The 23,716-nt window shown below is 37.4% G+C and overlaps 1 protein-coding gene across 1 annotated transcript in view; it reads right to left on the bottom strand.

Moving 5' to 3' along the window:
* KCNC2 (potassium voltage-gated channel subfamily C member 2) overlaps positions 1-23,716 on the bottom strand; it is a 267,910-nt gene that overhangs the window by 5,794 nt on the left and 238,400 nt on the right. The window contains exons 8-9 of the mRNA XM_040233983.1: positions 4,338-5,265; positions 2,110-2,274 (exon numbers count right to left, since the gene is read on the bottom strand). Coding sequence (XP_040089917.1) covers positions 2,110-2,274; positions 4,338-5,265 — 1,093 coding nt within the window. The remainder of the gene's footprint in view (positions 1-2,109; positions 2,275-4,337; positions 5,266-23,716) is intronic.

Below are 23,716 nucleotides of genomic sequence, written 5' to 3'. Positions count from 1 at the left end.
TCATTGATAGAATTTGTATTTGTGAAATAGATCACATGCATAATTTTCTCATATGAACACAATATCTTATTAATTGCTTTGCTATGGAATTTTGCCATTTTACAGGAAAACTATATTAATACAGGTGCTTTATAGTTTTCAAAGTCTTTTTAAATATGTTTAAAATTCAAAATAATATTATCTAACATAGAAGAAAAATATTCTAGCTAGAGTCTTAACATGTAACCCTAGTATAAATATTGCATGTGATATTTTATTGACTGATGCTTAAAATATATTCAAATATAACCACATAATACATAAAAATACATATATACACATATGGATATATGTATATACATATATAGTGATTTAAGATTACAAGGCACTTTAAGTACTATATTCTATATTACTAGTTATATACATATATTTTGCTTAAGTACTATGATAGAGTATTAATTATAAAAATATTTTAAAACTATTGTAACAATATAAAATAGTGAAAAAATCAGATAATTGAAATACATTTTGGTACAAGAGATAGATGCAAAGAGTGACAGTTCTTGGAATGAAGTATAATTTAAAATATTACACATTAAAGAAACAAAAGAAGAGTCCTCTGTCTTCTCTTTTGTACGGAGACAGAAAGAACAATATAAAGTGCTCAGAAGAAACAAAATGAAGCACAACATGGGTAATGAGCTATTTCAAAGGAAATAGGCTTCATAAAATAAATATTTTAGACTTAAAGTGGTAAAGTATTCTGTAGGGAGAAACTGCAATGAATAGGAAATAAGCACAATATTTTTAAAATGCAGTTGCACTAACATGAAAGTTTTAGAGTGGCTTTTCATTCAAATTCAGTCAATTGCCTAAGAAATTATTATTTCTTCATAAGAAATTTGTAGTTCTTTCTCTATTCAAGTAAAATAACCTTGGCACTAAAGCAACTGGAATTCTCAAAGTAGAAGGTGTTCTAAGAGCATACTAGAACTTTGACAAGGGTTGGTTCTAAGTGTCACGAAACTAATTTCTTGAAGATAAAAAGGGTCCAATTGTTTGCTTGGCAAAGTTTACTAAAATGAAAATGAAAACTAGCACCTAAGGAATAGTCATAGATGGTTGATACAATCTAGGGAAATAAAACCACATGCTGGAGTGGAGCTTCAGTATCTTGCTATATTTCTTAACCAAGATTCCTATCTAATACAATGTATCCATTCAACAGATATTAAGTATATTCTATGAGCCAGGAATTGTTCAGTGTCAATTAAAAAATAATGATTACTGCCCAGAAGAAAAATTTTGTAAGTACATTTTGTTAAGTACGGTAAGTAACCTTTCCACTGATTGGGTATACTGTTCTGTATGGCCGGAGGATCATGTACCTTAGCAAGCTCCTGACATTCAGATTAATTACTGGGGAAAATTTGCCCAAATACTGGATAAGAGACCATTAAGTGAAGATGCTCAGTCGTGTCTGACTCTTTGTCATCCCATGGACTGTAGCCTACCAGGCTCCTCTGTCCATGGGATTTTCCAGGCAATAGTAGTGAAGTAGATTGCCATTTCCTTCTCCAGGGGATCTTCCCGACCCAGGGATCCAACCTGGGTCTCCCACATTGTAGACAGACGCTTTACCGTCTGAGCCACCAGGATAAGAGACCATTAGAGTATGTTTAATGCTTTACTTTAAAGAAAAAGCTTTATTATTGTTTTATAATTATCAACCACGTGTCAAACAGATGCATAGAGTTAATTAGTGAGTTTAATTCATTGAAGAAAAAAGATAACTTTTCAAGGCTGCTGAATATATTATATTAAAACAATTAGATGATTGACTTAATTATTAAATACTTCATTACAATTCTGCCTATAGACAAATGAAAAAACAAAAAAGAAAAAAGAAAGAAAGAAGGGTGACATGTCTTTCAGATATGACAATCAAGTTGGCTGTCATGATACATATTTTTAAATGTTTATAATGAGATAAGATGTAATGAGGCAAAAAGCACTATGATGTCATAGTTGTTCCTAGAAAACGATGAACGAGCATTTTACATCACTCCATACACTTGCAGCATTTAATTGCTATGTCACCTGTTAGGGTGTGATGAAATGCATGCCTACCTTTCCTGATCCCTCCATCAGAAGTGCACGTGTAATCACCTGCCGTCAGCAGGAAACATGTTTCCCCTCTTCTGTGTTTGTCTCTGGTACTAGAGCGCCTGATGGGGAGCCTTTCTGGGGGTGATAATGGCGGCTCACTTCCTGCACTGTCGTCACCTGATACCACTGGTCACAGCGCCGTGCCCATTGACAGACAGTGATGATGAGGAAATGAGACAATACAAAGAGTTTACGCCGAATGTCCATAGTACAGTCACTCGATAATACAAAATACAATCATCACAACATGGTAAGAAAAGAATTTTCATCACTCGTCACAAAAACTTACATGGAGCAAAATGGAAATGTACTGAAAAGGAGAGAAATGTTCTCAGGGAAAATTTAATTTCATGTTGGATTTTATCTAATATGACAACAACTTTTACAAAACAAACATGATTCAAAGTAAGTGTGATAATGAAGTAGCACATGAATTAATATCTTTCCACTTTTGACAGGTTATCTAGATACTGCAAACAGACGTCTTTAAAAATGGAGCCTACTGAAGGAAAAACTCCTAAGTAAATAATTGTCTTTGCAGTGCTAAAAGACATATGCTTTCATTATTTTCTGAAAGTAATTTTCCCCAAATTTCATAATGAAAACAATCCCAAAGTTTACAGACTTTGTGTCCAGGTTCTCTGTTTTGAAGTGACATAGTATTTTTGAGCATAACAATGCAACAACATCACCTTCTCCAAATGCCCTTGAAACATTACGTCTATTGCCAAAGACTTTCACGTCCTATAGCCTAGATGCTAGCTTGTAACAGTGCCTGCCCAAGCTGAGAGTGTGTCCTCCTCTCCATGCCCTTCAGAAAAGCTCTGCACAGGTACCTGGGAACAATCCAATAAGGGCAGCAACGCAAACTTTCTTTCACAAGGACATTCCTGGACAGCAACTCTCAGATACTGACAGAATTTGCAAAACAATCTACTAAATAAACATAAGGACTTTGAATAAAATCTTTTAAAAAGCAGTTCAGTCCCAGTCAGGTTCCCCCCCAACCCCCCACCACCATTTAATCCATAATAGCTTCTGGGAGCTAAGGAGGCAACCTGTGAAAATGTCACTTGCCTTTTCCATTTGTTTGCTAGTTTGCTTGTTTTGTTTAATCAGTGTTATTTCTAAATAATGCTAAATTATTCACATGAGATTGTCATAAATCATTTTTCTACAGGAAAAAGATTGAACTATTTCAGTTATAGGGAATGCATATATTTAGCAGTTCATAGATGACAAAAAATTAGTTAAATTGTGAGGTCTACAATATATTTCATCTGTACTAGACATACCAGATTAGAGAAGACACTATTGCCTATCACTTTGGCAAACTGAATGTCAATTTACAGTCAATTAACTCTAGATTACCTATGGCAATAGAGAGAAGTAGGAATTCAGCTAATTTCAAGCAGGAATTCATCCAAAATTACATTCTGGGAGGGAAAAGAGACCAGTGCAGAATGTATAAAAAAGGAAATCCACAGAGAAATTCAACCTTCCTATTGATTAGCCAAAGCAGATCATCTGGACCCTGCATAATGTTGGGCTGATTGTACTACACAGCACTTTACCCAAAGCAAAGGAATTATATTGAAATAGCCTAATTTAAGAATAATGAAAATTTAATTAACTCTCCATAATATTAATGGGGAAGACTTTTACTTTCCAAGGGGCATTCTTACATATCACCTCTTCAGTGTTTAGGCCTTTGAAATGTAAACATCCATTCTTTTTACATAACTTCTTCTTGTGAATTCGGTCAAAATGCATGGCCCCGTGTGGCAGAGATAAAACTGAGACAAACACACCAAGCCAAATGATATGGAGACCAACATTTTCAGAATGAAGGATGGAAAATGTCCAATATCATACCACCACATCGTGCAGGGAAACAAAGAAACAACGGCACAAAAGCAACAAACAGGCAAAAGAAAATATTGGCGCCGTCAGCACAGGGCATTCCCGTCAAAGCAGGAGAACTCTATAGACCAGCTATGCGGACTTCTACTTAGGATTCATTTAGAAATTCTACAGTCCAGCTATCTACAAGCCTGACACAAACACATTTTGTAAAGGGGTAGAACTGAAAACTCCAAACATTTGCAGAAAATGAGAAGGTGCCTTCTACCTAAGGGACATACTGGTCTATAAAGTATTTAATGCATGCATTTGAAATCGTGCCTTACCTGATCTGTTATGTTCCAGAAGCCGACTGTCTTTGCCCAGACACGTGTCACCCTGTTTGCTGTTGCAGGACATGTTTACTTCTGTCTTGCAAAACGTAGGCGAGCTTGCCTGAGGAGCAGGAGGGATGTGCTTCTTCCTTTTTCTCGGAAGCTTCTGCTTCGCCATCGCCAAGGAGTAGTACATTCCAAAGTTGTTGACGATGACAGGCACTGGCATGGCTATCGTCAGTACTCCAGCCAGAGCACACAGGGCTCCCACCAGCATCCCCGACCATGTTTGGGGGTACATATCTCCATAGCCCAAGGTAGTCATGGTCACGACTGCCCACCAGAACCCAATGGGGATGTTTTTGAACTGCGTGTGCTCACTAGCTGAAGGGTCGTTGGGCTGGGCACCCACTCTCTCCGCATAGTAGATCATGGTAGCAAATATCAAAACTCCTAGAGCCAGGAAGATTATGAGCAGCAAAAATTCATTTGTGCTCGCCCGAAGAGTGTGTCCAAGCACCCTCAAACCTACAAAATGCCGGGTGAGCTTGAAGATCCTCAGGATCCTCACAAATCTGACCACTCTGAGGAAGCCAAGGACATCTTTAGCAGCTTTAGATGAGAGCCCGCTGAGGCCCACCTCTAAGTAGAAGGGTAGGATGGCCACAAAGTCAATGATATTCAAGAGGTTTTTGACGAATTCAAGTTTATTGGGGGAGAAAACAATACGGACTAAAAATTCAAAAGTAAACCATACCACACATACTCCTTCTATATACGTCAAGGCAGGATCGGTTTCGATTTCATACTGTGGAACCACACTGGTGCCATTGCTGACTGATTCTGTCTTGTTTTTAACAATATTGAAAGCTTCATGTGTCTCCAGGCAAAAGGTTGTGATTGAAACCAGGATGAAGAATAAAGAAGCAAAAGCAATAAACTGTAGAGAAAAAAAAAAAAAGAAATAAAAGAAGAAACATAGAATGATCTGAACCATAATATACTTCAATCCAAGTCTAAGAGCACTTCCTGTAGATGAAGAAGTATAAACACATTTTTTGGAGATTTCACTTGGGATGTTACTCAACTGTAAGAACCTAGACATGTAGGTAACATCCATTAGAGCTGCACAGGATGATGTTTCAAGTTTTTTTTTCAGCTTATATAGATTAAAAGTTTTGATTTATCTTGGGAAACAATTTGACTCTTTTGTGTAAGAAAAAGAGCAAAAAGTAAAATCCTTGCAATCGAATGTTATAATAGGGCAGCAGGCTGAAAAAAAATAATAAATGTAGACAATGGCTCCAGATATTGGTTACGATCCTAGAAATCTGCGTGTATTAGATCCAGATTGACAACCATAAATATAAGGTGCGGTCTACACTGATGGAAATTTGGAAGCCACCCATATTTAACTGCAGGCTTCTTCTTAAATGTTCAGATTATCATGAGGTGTGAACATGAAAAAACTATCTGAGCTGTGCTACCATTTATATCAACCAAAGGTGAAGTCTTGCAAACCTAAGGAAGAAGAGTTGGCAGTGAGACTGAAGGGAGAGAAAGAATTAAGGAACAAATTAAGAGGCATTCTTCCTCTCCTGAAAAAGAACTTCAAATGTTAGAATAATATGTTAAAAAGTTATAAAATATATGTTATAAAGGGTTTTTTAAATTCAACATTTTTTTGGCCAATAATATGTGACTAAAACACACACTTCCTAATACAGAATAATAATAAAAGCTCCCACTTATATAGTTCTTACTAGTACCAAACACTCTTCAAAGCAATTTACATAATTAACTCACACAATACTCATAACGACACTACGCTGTCATCTTTTATGGTCACAGAGTCTGTAACTTTTCCAAAGTCATAAGATTAACCTGGTAAGTTTTGCCCCAGATTCTGTTCCCATAACTACCAAACTCTCAGAGGTCGAATACGAATATGTCGAAACCTTTATTTATTTTAGGATCGCATTCTTCTTAATATGAAAGATCTGAAAATCTGAGACCCAGTGTCATGGGAAGCCCATGACACTGTTGCCAGCTGTCAGCATCGGAAGCTTTCAGGAAAGCTGGCAGAGCCCTGGCACTCTCTCTGAGTGTGCTCGGGGCATGCTCACTGAGCACCAAGAGACTCCCAAGAGTCCTTGAATATCTAAACAAATGAGTTATTCAGGAGGAAGAGGTCATCAGTGAAATAGAGGGAGATCTTTTTTAGAAATAGTACGACATGTCCCGAACCCAAAGCTCTTCCCTAATACCTGTTTCTCAACTAAACATGGAAAAGATCTAAGTTTCAAGAAGAGATTGAAATCATCTCCCTTTTTCCCTGGTTGAGTTTCAATGTAAGAGATACACAGATCTTGCCAAATACATGAGATACACAAAAAAGACTGAAAAAAAAAAAAATCTTAGGATTGAGATTATCTGCCTTAAAGAAACTTCTCAAGAGGTAGGGGAAAGATAGGGGTAAAGGATTAAGAGGCACAAACAATTATGGATAAAATAAGTAAGTTATAAAGATATATAGTACAACTTAGGGAATACTATCCAATAGTTTTAATAACTATAAATTGAATACAACTTTTTATTCACTATGCTGTACATTTGAAACATATAATATTGTACATCAACTATAACCTCAACTAAAAACGAAAAGAAAGTGAAAGTGAAGTCTTGTCCGACTCTTTGCAACCCCATGGACTGTAGCCTACCAGGCTCCTCCATCCATGGGATTTTTCCAGGCAAGAATACTGGAGCAGGTTGCCATTTCCTTCTCCAGAAAAGGAAAGAACCACCCCAAATTACGGACTAGTTTCTCTGCAGTGTGCTAGTAAAGTACATCATTCATATTAATATTTTAAGTCATGTAAAGCAAGGCTTTGCCTTATTTTTCCATTCCTATCTTCCAACTTCCCTTGGTTTTGACGTTACAGTTTGACTATGATCTTTTCCAGATATATTGTGAGATGATGGCATTTTTTTTTCACTTAGCTTTTCCTTCATACAAATTAATATACTCTCTTTTTAAGTCAACTACTTGTTCTAACACTCAATATCACTAGGACCTCATAGATTCTTTAAAATATTGCATCTTTTGGAGAAAGAATCAATTATCTTTGATCTATGTAACACTTCTTTATCTAATCACAATTTCATCTATGGATCTGAGAGTCACGCTTGTTTCTGACTCCCCCCACACTCTTCTTTTGTCACTAAAGCCTCAACAATGTGACATACTGAGTCCTCCACAGCCACTCCCCACACATCCCAGCACGGCATCCAGAATTTTAGGCTAAGCATCTAAGGTTTTAGTGGGCAAATTCTATCTATGAGATGTTAGAGAGTACAAAGCAATTAAAGTAAACTGCACTTTTACCTTTGATCCCAGTGTCTCTGAGTCAGCATTTTTTCTGGCTAAAATAAGTTTTCAGTCTCAAATGCTGTCCACCTATACTCTGTAGTGAATAGAGTGGGAACTTCAACGTTGCTCATTCAAAATTAGTCCTGCCTTACCACCTCTCATACAACAAAGACAGTTTTCAACTATACTTTTATGCTCATCAATATAAAGTGCTAAAATCTTTTCCAGTAGATATTTTCCTACACTTCATTCATTAATTCAACAAGTATGTTGCGTGCCTCTGTATGCCAGGCCACACAGATAGGGCCTTGCTTTAACAGTAGTAAACAAAACACAATCCCATCCTTTGAGGAACTCACAATCCACTAGGTATACAGACATTAAATATTTAACTACACAAAATTACACAATTGCAATTATAATAAATTCAATGAAAGGAAAAAATGACCTAAAACTTTATTTAGACTGAGAGGTTATAGAAACCTCTGAGAAAATATCAATAGACTGGACTTTGAAGGATAAGCGGAGGTCAACCTGATAGAAAGGAGAGATGTGTATTACACAAGACAGAAGTTTTAACAAAAATGTCTGGAATTTCTTAAGTGATGCCTTGAAGGGAACACCGAAGGAAGAGCAGAGCGGACTTTCCAGCTCTGCCTCTTTTGCACTAATTGTGATGAATAAATCCCAAATTAGCACAGAGATCCTCACTTTTCAAAGGTTTTAAATCAACCAAAAATATTACCTGCATTTGAATTTAAAATGAGACTGTAAGGTGACTTTTGAGGTTTGAGTGCTGGTAGAGTCCCTTTGGACTTTCTATATTGGGAGACCTATAGAATTAACTTGTCTTAAATTATTGCACCAGCTCCATTGACTGGGATAAAGTGAAAATAAAAGATATATATATTAAGATGGCTTCTAATTTAAAGCACTATGAAAATACTTGAAACCATTATTACCTCAGTAAGAATTACTGGAACTTACTGTTTATGTTCATTAAACATGTTATGTTACCAGGAAAAGGTCAAAAAAGTCTTAAGATACCACACTAGGCGGCCAGGATTTAATTAACATGAATCATTTTGTACTAGGACATTATTTAAATACCCCACTCATATTTCTAAAACTGTGCTGACATTCATTATAACATACCTGGGCAGCTTACATAAATGTGAATTTCTTACCCCTACATCAGATGTCAGATTCCATTGTTTGGGGAGATGGAATTTGCATTCTACAGGCTTTCTAGGTGATTGCTATGCATAGTATAGTTTGAAACCTCTGTTTCCGTGTTTTTTCAACAGACTGATAATACAAGATTGATAATTGATTACTAAATGAATTGGAGTAGTTTTTAAATTCTAAGCATTTGTAGACTCTTAAAAGAGTTTTCCTAAACCTTAATAAGAATAGCTAACTACCTCCTATGTAATGGGATGTTTATGGCCCATGTGTGTTTATGTTAAGACAAAATTCTGGCTTCTACACAAATAACTGAGTAAGCAAAGCAACAGAACAGTTTCTAAGTATACACAATTCTAAGACACAAAACTTTAGAAACCAAAATTTGTCTGGTTTTATGTCATTTGGATCTTTCATTTATCAAAAATTTTATTAGAATTATTTAAAGAACCACATGATGATTTTTGCATTGTATTATTCTACATTGTAGTCTTTATAACTCAATATGTCTTTAGCTTTTAAGGACTTTGTACATCTGCTGGTACGATAATATTATAACAGGAAAATACAGAGAGTATGAAAAATAGAAATAAACTTTGATATGCTTGGAAATATACAGGATTCATCTTATAAGTAGATGATTATTTTGTTTAAAAAACAGCTAGATAGGTCATTAATAAAGGCTAAGGACACTTGGTATGGTCAAGAATAAGAAAGCTGTAACTGAAAGCCAAAGTTTGCTTCATTATTACATGGTAGGGAACTGGAAGTTGGCTTCTGTCAGCCTGCAAAAGAGGATGTTAGAAGAAAGTTGAATTCTAACGAGAAGGAAATGGAAAAGCTCTCCAAAGACAAGGAAAAGTCCATAATGTGAGGACAAACAATTAGAAATCCCCCCACAGATAGTCAGTAAAGAATCTGTCTGCAATGCAGGAGACCCGGGTTCTATTTCTAGGTTGGGAAGATACCCTGGAGAAGGAAATGGCAACCCACTCCATTATTCTTTCCTGGAAAATCCCATGGAGCCTGGCAGGCTGCAGCCTATGGGGTAGCAAGAGTCAGACAACTTAGCGACTATACCACCACCACCACCACAGATATAGCGAAAGAACCTTAGGAGACTAACGGAGAATATTAAATTCTAAGATGATGCTTGCTTTCTTATGCCTCAGTAAAAGGTGGTTTTATAAAACAGCTTGGTGTTGAACGTGCTCTGAGTAATGAAGTTCTTGGACCATGGGAGGATGACAGGAGGGCAGCAGGCAGCCAAGGAGGAAACATACATAGTCAGATTCAAAAACATAAGAGAGAAACAAATAATAGTAAAAGGGAATCAGGAGAAACTGAGCCCCCAGTAAAGTCCTTGGAGATACTGGGAGACAAAGCTTCCCACGGAGTGAAGAATAGGATCTCAGTTTACTAGGAGTTTAGTTTTGAGCATCAAACGAAAGGGTAGCTCCAGAAATATTGAAGATCTAGGATTATCCAGAGGCTACACCTGGATTTCTTTAACAAAGGATTTGAACACTTTATTTGAACTTAAATCTAAGAATCTCAGAGATAGAAAATGTCTTCCTTTGTTCCTAACTCACAGATTGCATCAAAATGAGTAAATGTGAGGTTAGACTGAATAATATTAAGAAAAAGAAATACAAAGGGAAAGAAATAGGGGAAAAGAAGACTTTAATTAATTATTTTTCTCTCCACTGAATTGGTAACTGTTTAAGGACTTGAATATTATCATATTCATTTCTATATCCCCTGATTCTGTCACAGTTCAGTTCAGTTCAGTCGCTCAGTCATGTCCGACTCTTTGCGACCCCATGAATCACAGCACGCCAGACCTCCCTGTCCACCACCAACTACCAGAGTTCACTCAGACTCACATCCATCAAGTCAGTGATGCCATCCAGCCACCTCATCCTCTGTCGTCCCGTTCTCCTCCTGCCCCCAACCACCACCCCCCTCCCCCCACAGAATCAGAGTCTGTTGGAGATTACGAGTGAAATGACACAAAACAAGACACACACACAAGAGACAGACACTGGCCAGAGGGAAAAGAACTGCGCAAGCAAGCAGGCTTGCGGTTTACTTTTATATAGCCCCCCTGGGCAGAATACCAGACTGTATGACCAAGCCTTTTCAGTACAGCGCATGTGCATAAATGTTATCGTACAGCAAAAGGGAGTGAAAAGGAGTGAAACTTCTGCTTACTGCAGAGTCTGTCCAGAGCCCTTTCTTTTCCTTTTATCACAAGAAGGGAATGTTCCCTCGTCTGCAAGGGACCATTAAACTCAACGTTGTGTCTAGACTCCTTGGCAGAACGCCTCACCTGCAAGCACGTTCAGCCCAAGCAGAGAGCCCCGCCTGCTGGCACATCTCCACTTTCCCTATTATGGCTTCATTAACCCTTCAGAGTTTTATCAATGAGTCAACTCTTCGCATGAGGTGGCCAAAGTACTGGAGCTTCAGCTTTATCATCAGTCCTTCCAAAGAAATCCCAGGGTTGATCTCCTTCAGAATGGACTGGTTGGATCTCCTTGCAGTCCAAGGGACTCTCAAGAGTCTTCTCCAACACCACAGTTCAAATGCATCAATGTATGGCAAAACCAGTACAGTATTGTAAAGTAAAAAAAATTAAAAAAGCATCAATTGTTCCGCACTCAGCCTTCTTCACAGTCCAACTCTCACATCCATACATGACCACAGGAAAAACCATACCCTTGACTAGACGGACCTTAGTCAGCAAAGTAATGTCTCTGCTTTTGAATATGCTATCTAGGTTGGTCATAACTTTTCTTCCAAGGAGTTAGTGTCTTTCAATTCCATGGCTGCAGTCACCATCTGCAGAGAATTTGGAGCCCAAAAAAATAAAGTCTGATACTGTTTCCACTGTTTCCCCATCTATTTCCCATGAAGTGATGGGAACGGATGCCATGATCTTCATTTTCTGAATGTTGAGCTTTAAGCCAACTTTTTCACTCTCCACTTTCACTTTCATCAGGAAGCTTTTTAGTTCCTCTTCACTTTCTGCCATAAGGGTGGTGTCATCTGCATATCTGAGGTTATTGATATTTCTCCCAGCAATCTTGATTCTAGCTTGTGTTTCTTCCAGTCCAGCGTTTCTCATGATGTACTCTGCATAGAAGTTAAATAAGCAGGGTGACAATATACAGCCTCGACGTAGTCCTTTTCCTATTTGGAACCAGTCTGTTGTTCCATGTCCAGTTCTAACTGTTGCTTCCTGACCTGCATACAGATTTCTCAAGAGGCAGGTCAGGTGGTCTGGTATTCCCATCTCTTTCAGAATTTTCCACAGTTTCTTGTGATCCACACAGTCAAAGGCTTTGGCATAGTCAATAAAGCAGAAATAGATGTTTTTTCTGGAACTCTGTTGCTTTTTCCATCATCCAGCGGATGTTGGCAATTTGATCTCTGGTTCCTCTGCCTTTTCTAAAACCAGCTTGAACATCAGGAAGTTCACGGTTCACGTATTGCTGAAGCCTGGCTTGGAGAATTTTGAGCATTACTTTACTAGCATGTGCAATGAGTACAATTGTGCAGTAGTTTGAGCATTCTTTGGCATTGCCTTTCTTTGAGATTGGAATGAAAACACCTTTTCCAGTCCTGTGGCCACTGCTGAGTTTTCCAAATTTGCTGGCATATTGAGTGCAGCACTTTCACAGCATCATCTTTCAGGATTTGAAACAGCTCCACTGGAATTCCATCACCTCCACAAGCTTTGTTCATAGTGATGCTTCCTAAGGCCCACTTGACTTCACATTCCAGGATGTCTGGCTCTAGGTGAGTGATCACACCATCGTGATTATCTGGGTCGTTAAGATCTTTTTTGTACAGTTCTTCCATGTATTCTTGCCACCTCTTCTTAATATCTTCTGCTTCTGTTAGGTCCAGACCACTTCTGCTCTTTATCGAGCCCATCTTTGCATGAAATGTTCCCTTGGTATCTCTAAATTTCTTGATGAGATCTCTAGTCTTTCCCATTCTGTTGTTTTCCTCTATTTCTTTGCATTGATCGCTGAGGAAGGCTTTCTTATCTCTTCTTGCTATTCTTTGGAACTCTGCATTCAGATGCTTATATCTTTCCTTTTCTCTTTGCTTTTCTCCTCTCTTCTTTTCACAGCTATTTGTAAGGCCTCTCCAGACAGCCATCTTGCTTTTTTGCATTTCTTTTCCATGGGGATGGTCTTGATCCCTGTCTCCTGTACAATGTCATGAACCTCATTCCATAGTTCATCAGGCACTCTATCTATCAGATCTAGGCCCTTAAATCTATTTCTCACTTCCACTGTATAATCATAAGGGATTTGATTTAGGTCATACCTGAATGGTCTAGCAGTTTTCTCTACTTTCTTCAATTTAAGTCTGAGTTTGGCAATAAGGAGTTCATGATCTGAGCCACAGTCAGCTCCTGGTCTTGTTTTTGTTGACTGTATAGAGCTTCTTCATCTTTAACTGCAAAGAATATAATCAATCTGATTTCGGTGTTGACCATCTGGTGATGTCCATGTGTAGAGTCTTCTCTTGTGTTGTTGGAAGAGGGTGTTTGCTATGACCAGTGCGTTTTCTTGGCAAAATGCTATTAGTCTTTGCTCTGCTTCATTCTGCATTCCAAGGCCAAATTTGCCTGTTACTCCAGATGTTTAGTTAGTATTTAGTATGACTGGATGGATGAATAGAAGGTAGAAGAATTAATTTAAAATGAATAAAATGAACAAAATAATAAGGTAGAACACATTTTGATCATGATAAAAATGATGTGAAAAGGAGAAATGAAAGAAGAAGCACACACATTGAAGCAAAAATTCAAATTTACAGCAGAAACAAATTAAATTTGTCCAAATGTTGCCAATAATAGCTTCCATTCATTCAGCTAATAACGCTTGTGTCTTACCTGGGATTTGAGGAAGAAAACTATACTGCCATCTTTCTCTTCCTTTTCCCCTGAGATAAGACTACAAACTCCTACAAGCATTAAATAAAAATAAAAAGAGACATGTTAAATACTAATTAAAAATTTTAAAAGTTTTCCAGACAAGATGCTGCATGTTGCCTGACTTCATAGGACTGCTACATCATCTAAGGCAGTTTCAGGATGGGAATATCCTGCTAAAATATTGGTTTATGGTTCCAAGAAGCAGTTACTTTTTCTCCATAAGCTCAGTGTCCATGCTTAGCAACACAGAGTACCCAACACTCTCCAATTTTTTTTCTTGATTAGCATCTATGGAGAAGTCCTCAGAGCCCAGGTTGTACATGGAATGTATTATGTCTAAAAGCCTCAAAGCAAACATTCAAGTAAGATTCTCCATGTATACATAATAGGCTGAAAGAAAGGTGAAGATAAATGTGGTATAGTTTTATGTTTCATCATTTTCTTTTTCGTGTAAGTATTAAAATACATATAGCTGAACTCAAAAGCTAACTAACATTATCTACCATCATATTCAAAAATAAACTCAAAATTATTAAAGACCTAAATGTAAGGCTGAAAAACTTCTAGATGAAAACATAGGCAGAACACTCTTTGACATGTTGGTGCTGCTGCTGCTGCTGCTAAGTCACTTGAGTTGTGGCCGACTCTGTGTGACCCCATAGATGGCAGCCCAAGAGGCTCCCCCGTCCCTGGGATTCTCCAAACAAGAACACTGGAGTGGGTTGCCATTTCCTTCTCCAATGCATGAAAGGGAAAGTGAAAGTGAAGTCACTCAGTTGTGTCCAACTCTTAGCAACTCCATAGACTGCAGCCTACCAGGCTCCTCCATCCATGGGATTTTCCAGGCAAGAGTACTGGAGTGGGTTGCCATTGCCTTCTCCGCTTTGACATAAATCACAGCAATATTTTTTTTGGATTCATATCCTAAAGTAAAGGAAATAAAAGCAAAAATAAATAAACAAATGTGAACTAACTCAACTTAACAGCTTTGCACAGCACAGGAAACCATCAACAAAAGAAAAAGACAGTTTAATGAATGGGACAAAATATTTGCAAAAGATATGACTGATAAATGACTAATACCCAACATAAATAAGCAGTTCCTACAACTTAACATCAAAAAAACAAATAATTCACCTAAAGATGGGCAGGAAAAACTGAGTAGACATTTAGTCAAAGAGGAAATGCAGATGGGTAATAGGCACATAAAAAAATATTCAGCATCACTACTCATCAGGGAAATGCAAATCAAAACCGTGATGAAATATCACCTTACACTTGTTAGAATGGCTACTATCCAGAAGAACACGAGTAACAAGTATTGCCAAGGATGTGGAGAAAAGGGAACACACGTGCATTGTTGGTAGGAATGCAAATTGACACAACTACAGTGGAAAATAGTACAGAAGTTTCTTGAAAAAAATAAAAATAGAACTACCATATGACCCAGCAATTCCACTCCTGAGTATATACCACCTCCAAAAAATCAAAACATTAATTCAAAAAGATAAATGTATTTCAATGGTCCTAGCAATATTATTTACAGTTGTCAAGATATGGAAGCAACCTAAATGTCCATCAGCAGATGAACGGATAAACAAGATGGGTGTATGTATATATACATGTACATATATACATACAGACAATGGAATATACTCAGCTATAGAAAAGAATGAAAGGCAATGGCACTCCACTCCAGTACTCTTGCCTGGGAAATCCACGGACGGAGGAGCCTGGTAGGCTGCAGTCCATGGGGTCGCTAAGAGTCAGACACAACTAAGCGACTTCACTTTGACTTTTCTCTTTCATGCACTGGAGAAGGAAATGGCAACCCACTCCAGTATTCTTGCCTGGAAAATCCCAGGGACAGCGGAGCCTGGTGGGCTGCTGTCTATGGGGTCGCACAGAGTCAGACACAACTGAAGCGACTTAGCAGCAGCAGCAGCATTGCCATTTGCAACACCATGGATGGACTTACATGGCATTATGCTAAGTGAAACCAGTAAAACAGAGAAAGACAAATACTGTGTGATATCACTTATATGTGCAACCTAAAAAATACAACCAACAAAAAAGAAGCAAGCTCACAGATATAGTGAACAAGCTGGTGGTTACCAGTGGGAAAAGGGAAGCAGGGAGGGGGAATATTCGGGCGTAGAGATTAACAGGTAGAAACTATTATGTATAAAATAATCTACAAGGATATGTTGTACAACATGGGGAATATAGCCAATATTTTATAATAACTATAAATGGGTGTAACCTTTAAAACTGTGAATCACTATATTGTATGTCTGTGACCTATATGATATTGTATAGCAACTATACTTCAGTAATAAAGTTTTTTCTGATTCCACTCCCTGCAACCCAGTGACTGCTCCAGAGGGATTCTAACACCTTCGGTCACCTGCACCCACATCTTTGGCACTTCTCTCAGCTCAACACCTTGGCCAGATGTTGCCAAGGAACATCATGGTTAAGTGGAATCGCTGGAACCCTGCATGCTCTGATTCTTCATAGTACTTGGTGTCTGTGGATTGTCTACAGTTGTGCTCTGCAGCCCAAGTCAAGCCTTTGGATGACTGTAGCTCCAGTCAGTTTCACAGCAGTCTCATGAGAGACCCTGAGCCAGAGTCATCCAGAGATCAAGCCCTGAGCCTCTGGAATGGGAGCACTGATTCCAAGACCCTAGATAACCAGAGAACTAACCTTAGGGAGTATCAAATAGTGAGAACTCACACAAAGGAAATCACTTGAATACAAGACCCAGCATCACCCAACCACCAGTAGCACCCTGTGTAGAATGCCTCATCTAAACAACAAACAAAACAAAAATACAAATGAATCATCAGCAGACAGAATTACCACCTCACTCAGCCTCGCCCATCAGAGGAAAAACAAACAACCAAAAGAAAAGTGAAAGTGAAGTCGCTCAGTCATAACCAACTCTTTGTGACCCCATGGACTGTAGCCCTCCAGGCTCCCCCATCCATGGAATTTTCCAGGTAAGGATACTGGAGCAGGTTGCCATTTCCTTCTCCACGGGACATTCCCAACCCAGGGGATTGAACATGGTCTTCCTCACTGCAGGTCTTCCGCACTTTACCATCTAAGCCACCAGGGAAGCCCAAAACAAGAAAACAAGCAAAAACTCAGCACAAATCTCACCCTATTCAAAGCTCACACAAACCACTGGACCAATCTTAGGAAGGCAGAAACCAAAAGGAAGAAAGAATTCAACCTTCTTCAAGGAAAGAACTCAACTTTCCTTGAAACCTGGGAAAAGGAGACCTCAAACAGAATAACTTTAAAAAAAAGAAAAGGCAGAGAAATACTGCACAAATGAAGAAACAACCTAGAAAAACATAAGTCCAAATAAATGAAGAGAAAATAGGCAAACTACCTGAAAAAGAATTCAGAATAATGATAGTAAAGGTGATCAAAAACCTTGAAAACAAAGTGGAGAAAATGCAAGAATCAATTAACAAAGACCTAGAAGAATTAGAGAATAAGCATACAGAGACAAACAACACAATTACTGAAATTAAAAATACTCTAGAAGGAATAAATAGCAGAATATCTGAAGCAGAAGAATGAATCAGTAGGCTAGAAGATAAAATGGTGGAAATAACTTCTGAAAAGCAGAATAAAGTAAAAAGAATGAATAAAGCTGAGGACAGTTTCAGAGACCTCTGGGACCATATCAAATACACCAACATTTGAATTATAGGGGTCCCAGAAGAAGAAGAGGGAAAAAAAAAGGATATGATAAAACTTTTGAAGAGATTATAGTTGAAAATTTCTCCAACATGGAAAAGAAAATAGTCAATCAAGTCCAAGAGGGACAAAGCGTCCCATACAGAATAAACCCAAGGAGAAACACACCAAGACACATACTAGTCAAACTAACAAAGACTAAACACAAAGAAAGAATATTAAAAGCAGCAAGAGAGAAGCAACAAGTAACATACAAGGGAAACACCATAGGCTTAACAGCTGATCTTTCAGCAGAAACTCTGCAGGCCAGAAGGGAATGGCAGGATATATTTAAAGTACTGAAAGGGAAAAATGTACAACCAAGATTACTGTACCTGGCAAAGATCTCATTCAGAATTGATGCAGAAATAAAAAGCTTTTCAGACAAGCAAAAATTAAGAGAATTTAGTACCACCAAACACATATAGACTGAAAGTGAGAGGATGGAAAAATATATTCCATGCAAATGGGAAGCAACAGAAAGCTGTAGTAGCAATCCTCATATCAGACAAAATAGACCATAAAATAAAGAAGATTATAAGAGATAAGGAAGGACACTATATAATGATCAAGGGATCAATCCAAGAGGAGGACATTACAATTGTAAATATCTATGAATCCAACACAGAAGTACCTCAATACATAAGACAAACATTAACAGACATAAAAGGAGAAATTGACAGTAACACAATAATAGTAGGAGACTTTAACACTCCACTCACACCAAGGGACAGATCCTCAAAACAGAAAGTTAATAAGGAAACACAAGTCTTAAATGATACATTAGATGAGATGGATCTCACAGATATCTTCAGGACATTCCATCCAAATGGAGGAGAATACACCTTCTCAAGCACACATGGAACATTCTCCAGGATAGACCACATCTTGGGTCACAAATTAAACCTCAGTAACTTTAAGAAAATTGAAATCATATCAAGCATCTTCTCTGACCACAATGCTATGAGACTAGATATAACTTACAAGAAAAAAAAAAAAGTGTAAGAAACACAAACACATGGAGACTAAACTATATGTTTCTAAATAACCAACAGGTTACTGAAGAAATGAAAAGGGAAATCAAAAATTTTCTAGAAACAAACAACAATGAAAACACGACAACTAAAAACCTAAGGAATGCAACCAAAGCAGTTTTCTAAGAGGGAAGTTTATAGCAATACAGTCCCACCTCAAGAAACAAGAAAAACATTAAATAGACAACCTAACTTTACACTAAAACAACTAGAAGAAAGAAGAACCAAACAAACAAACAAACAAAATTAGTAGTAAGAAAGAAATCATAAAGATCCAAGCAGAAATAAATGAAAAAGAAATAAAAGAAACAATAGTACAGATTAATAAAACTAAAAGCTGGTTCTTTGAGAAGATACACAAAATTGACAAACCTTTAGCCAGACTCATCAAAAAAGAGAGAAGAATGAAATCAACAAAATTAGAAATGAAAAAAAAAAAGGTTACAACAGACAATGCAGAAATAGAAAGGATTAGAAGACACTATTATGTACAACTATATGATAATAAAATAGATAACCTGGAAGAAATGGACAGATTTTTAGAAAAGTTTAATCTTCCAAGACTGAGCCAGGAAGAAACAGAAATTATGAACAACCCAATTACAAGCACTGAAATTGAAGTTGTGATTTAAAAATCTCCCCAAAAGCAAAAGCCCAGGACCAGATGGCTTCACAGGAGAATTCCATCAAACATTTAGAAAAGAGCTAATGCCTATCCTTCTAAAACTCTTTCAAAAAAATTGCAGAGGAAGGAATACTTCCAAATTCATTCTACGAGGCCACCATCACCCTGATACCAAAACCAGACAAACACAACACAAAAAAGGAAAACTACAGGCCAATATCACTGATGAACATAGATGCAAAATCCTCAACAAAATTTTAGCAAACAGAATTCAGCGACACATCTAAAAGCTCATATACCATGATCAAGTTCGGTTTATTCTAGGGATGCAAGGATTCTTCAATATATGCAAACCAATCCATGTGATACACTATATTAACAAATTGAAAGGTAAAAGCCATATGATCATCTCAATAGATGCAGAAAAAGCCTTTGACAAAATCCAGCACCCATTTATGATTAAAACTCTTCATAAAATGGACACAGAAGGAACCTACCTCGACATAGTAAGAGCCACATATGACAAGCCTGCAGCAAACATTATTCTCAATGGTGAAAAACTGAAAGCATCCCCCTAAGATCAGGAGCAAGACGAGGGGGCCCACTTTCACCACTATTAGTCAACACAGTTCTGGAAGTCCTAGCTACAGCAATCAGAGAAAAAAAAGGAATAAAAGGAATCTAGATCAGAAAAGAAGTAAAGCTCTCACTGTTTCCAGATGACATGATACTGTACATATAAAACCCTAAAGATAGTATCAGAAAATTACTAGAGCTAATCAGTGAATTTAGCAAAGTTGCAGGATATAAAATCAATACACAGAAATCACTTGCATTTTCATATACTAACAATGAAAAATCAGAAAGAGAAATTAAGGAATTAATCCCATTCACCATTACAACAAAAGAATTAAATATCTAGAAATAAACTTACCAAAGGAGACAAAAGAACTGTACACAGAAAATTATGACACTAATGAAAGAAATCAAAGATGACATAAACAGACAGAGAGGTATCCCATGTTCCTGGGTAGGAAGAATCAATATTGTGAAAATGACTATACTACCAAACACAATCTACAGATTCAATGCAATCCCTATCAAATTACCAATGGCATTTTTCACAGAACTAGAACAAAAAATTTCACAATTCATATGGAATCACAGCAGACCCTGAATCACCAAAGCAGTCTTGAGAAAGAAGAATGGAGTTGGAGGAATCAATCTTCCTGTCTTGAGATTATACTACAAAGCTACAGTCATCAAGACAGTATGGTACTGGCACAAAATCAGAAATATAGACCACTGGAACAAGACAGAAAGCCCAGCAACAAACCCATGCACCCATGGGTACCTTATTTTTGATAAAGGAGGCAAGAATATTAAATGGGGCAAAGACAGTCTCTTCAATAAATGGTGCTGGGAAAACTGGACCGCTACATGTAAAAAAATGAAATTAGAACACTTCCTAACACCATACACAAAGGCAAACTCAAAATGGATTAAAGACCTAAATATAAGACCAGAAACTATAAAACTCTTAGAAGAAAATACAGGCAGAACACTCGATGATATAAATCAAAGCAAGACCCTCTATGACCCACCTGCTAGAGTAATGGAAATAAAAACAAAAGTAAACAAGTGGGGCCTGATTAAACTTGCTTTTGCACAGCAAAGGAAGCTATAAGCAAGGTGAAAAGACAACCCTCAGAATGTGAGAAAATAATAGCAAATGAAACAACTGACAAAGGATTAATTTCTAAAATATTTGAGCTACTCATACAACTCAAGGCCAGAAAAGCAAACAACCCAATCAAAAAGTGGGAGAAAGACCTAAACAGACATTCCTCCAAAGAAGACTTACAGATGGCTAACAAACACATGAAGAGATGCTTAACACCACCCATTATCAGAGAAATGCAAATCAAAACTACAATGAGATATCACCTCACACTGGTCAGAATGGCCCTCATCAAAAAGTCCACAAACAATAAATGCTGGAGAGGGTGTGGAGAAAAGGGAACGCTCTTGCTCTGTTGGTAGGAATGTAAACTGATATAGCCACTGTGGAAGATGGTATGGAAATTCCTTTAAAAACTAGGAATAAAACTGCCATATGACCCAGCAATCTGACTCCTATGCATATATCCCAAGGAAACCAAAATTGAAAGAGACACATGCATCCCATTGTTCATTCCAGCACTATTTACAATAGTTAGAACATGGAATCAACCTAGCTGTCCATCAACAGATGAACAGATGAAGTTGTGGTACATATACACAATGGAATATTACTCAGCCATAAAGAGGAACATATTTGAGTCAGTTTTAATGAGGTGGATGAACCTAGAACCTATTATACAGAGTGAAGTGAGTCAGAAAGAGAAAGGTAAATACTGTATTCTAATGCATATATACGGAATCTTAAAAAAATGGTTCTGAAGAACTTATTTACAGGGCAGCAATGGAGAAACAGACATAGAGAATAGACTTATGGCCATGGGGAGAGGGGAGGAGAGGGTGAGATGTATGGAGAGAGTAACATGGAAACTTACATTACCATATGTAAAATACATAGCCAATGGGAATTTGCTGTATCGCTCAGGAAACTCAAACAGGGGCTCTGTATCAACCTAGAGGGGTGGGATGGGGAGGGAGATGGGAGGGAGGGTCAACAGGGAGGGGATATATGTATACCTATGGCTGATTCGTGTTGAGGTTTGACAGAAAACAACAAAATTCTGTAAAGCAATTATCCTTCAATAAAAAATTAATTAATTAATAATAAATAAATAAAAATAAAAAGAAAGCTAAATAAATAAACGAACTCAATAACTAATTCAAAAGTTCCAGGACTTAAAAATGTAATGAGAACCAGACTGATTAAATGGCCCTCCTCCACCCTCCCCTAGCCCAGGATCACTGATAATACTGTAGCACTTTTCTATCAGGTTTGTTACTGATACTAATTCCTCATCAGCATTTTGAAGAACACTTACACAAGTTCTTCAAAGAGAAGGACTTGATATCTATCCTTAAAACTAAGGACCAGACCTAACCCATGGCAAGAAGTAGGTGCTCAGTTCTTATGAAATTAGTAAAGCAGCACATTTAAAAAATATCTGTTATGTAAAAATTATGTTGGCCACAACACAGAACCTGTCTTTAAAATTCACTTCATCTTATTAATTCACAGATATATGAACCTTCATTGCAAGTTTTAAAGGGAGAAAAAAAGTTGAAGAAAACTTAAACTCGCCTCTATTTTTTAACAACAGTCAATGAGACAATTTTATACTTGGACATAAACATTATAAGAAGCTTTTCTAAGGCATATTACCTAAAATATATGCTAAGGAATTTGTTTTTACAGTTCCACACGAGGTGCACCTATTTTTAGCTTGTATTTCAAGGGCATTATATATTTTCCAAATGGGAATGCTTCATTTCTATTATGCTCATTCTGCTTTACTCTCTTAAATAACTATATGAAAAGAGCAAGGACTTCCAACGATAAAGTATCGGAACCCACAGTGCCTCTTGATCCAAAATTTCCACTTTCAGAAATTTACTCTGGTAAAATATGTATATAGAAATACAAGGATATATGTAGGGCATTCATTTAAGCATTTTTTTGTACAAAAAAGAAACAGAAAAAATATAAACACCACGAGTCAATGGTATGGCCATGGTATGGTTATAAACTTGCATCACAAAAGAATGATATAACCATATGTACTGACACAGAATGATCACTAATGAAACATACTAAACAACCACCCGGCTCCTAGTAATTACTATGGACCAGACTCTATTCTGGAGAAGGCAATGGCACCCCACTCCAGTACTCTTGCCTGGAAAATCCCATGGATGGAGGAGCCTGGTAGGCTGCAGTCCATGGGGTCGCTAAGAGTCAGAGACGACTGAGCGACTTCACTTTGACTTTTCACTTTCATGCATTGGAGAAGGAATGGCAACCCACTCCAGTATTCTTGCCTGGAGAATCCCAGGGACGGCAGAGCCTGGTGGGCTGCCAGCTATGGGGTCGCACAGAGTTGGACACGACTGAAGCGACTTAGTAATAGAAGTAGTAGTAGTAGTAGACTCTATTCTAAATGGCTGTGGCACGACAACGCAGAGTTCAATCCCATTCCTTTCTTTGTGTATAATAGTGTGTACAAATAAATAGAAATGCTATATTCTTAGCAGCGGTTATGTTTGAGTGTAAGAATGTGGCCTTGAGTGAGTGTGTTGCTGCTAATGGAGAATATAACTGATTTTATAAATGCAAACCAAGTTTACATTTATCACAAAATTTTTAATTATGTGTTTTAAGTTTTAATTTTAAAACAAAACTCAAAGAAAATAATGACCAAAAGAGGATTAAACCTGGATCTTCATTCTTTATGACCATTAAGCATATTTTATTTGTCCATAGAAATTACACATTGGCAGTTTGTAATT

The sequence above is a fragment of the Oryx dammah genome, unplaced genomic scaffold, assembly GCF_014754425.2.
Source record: "Oryx dammah isolate SB20612 unplaced genomic scaffold, SCBI_Odam_1.1 HiC_scaffold_29, whole genome shotgun sequence".
Lineage (NCBI taxonomy): Eukaryota > Metazoa > Chordata > Mammalia > Artiodactyla > Bovidae > Oryx > Oryx dammah.
This window is presented reverse-complemented; position numbering and strand designations above follow the sequence as displayed.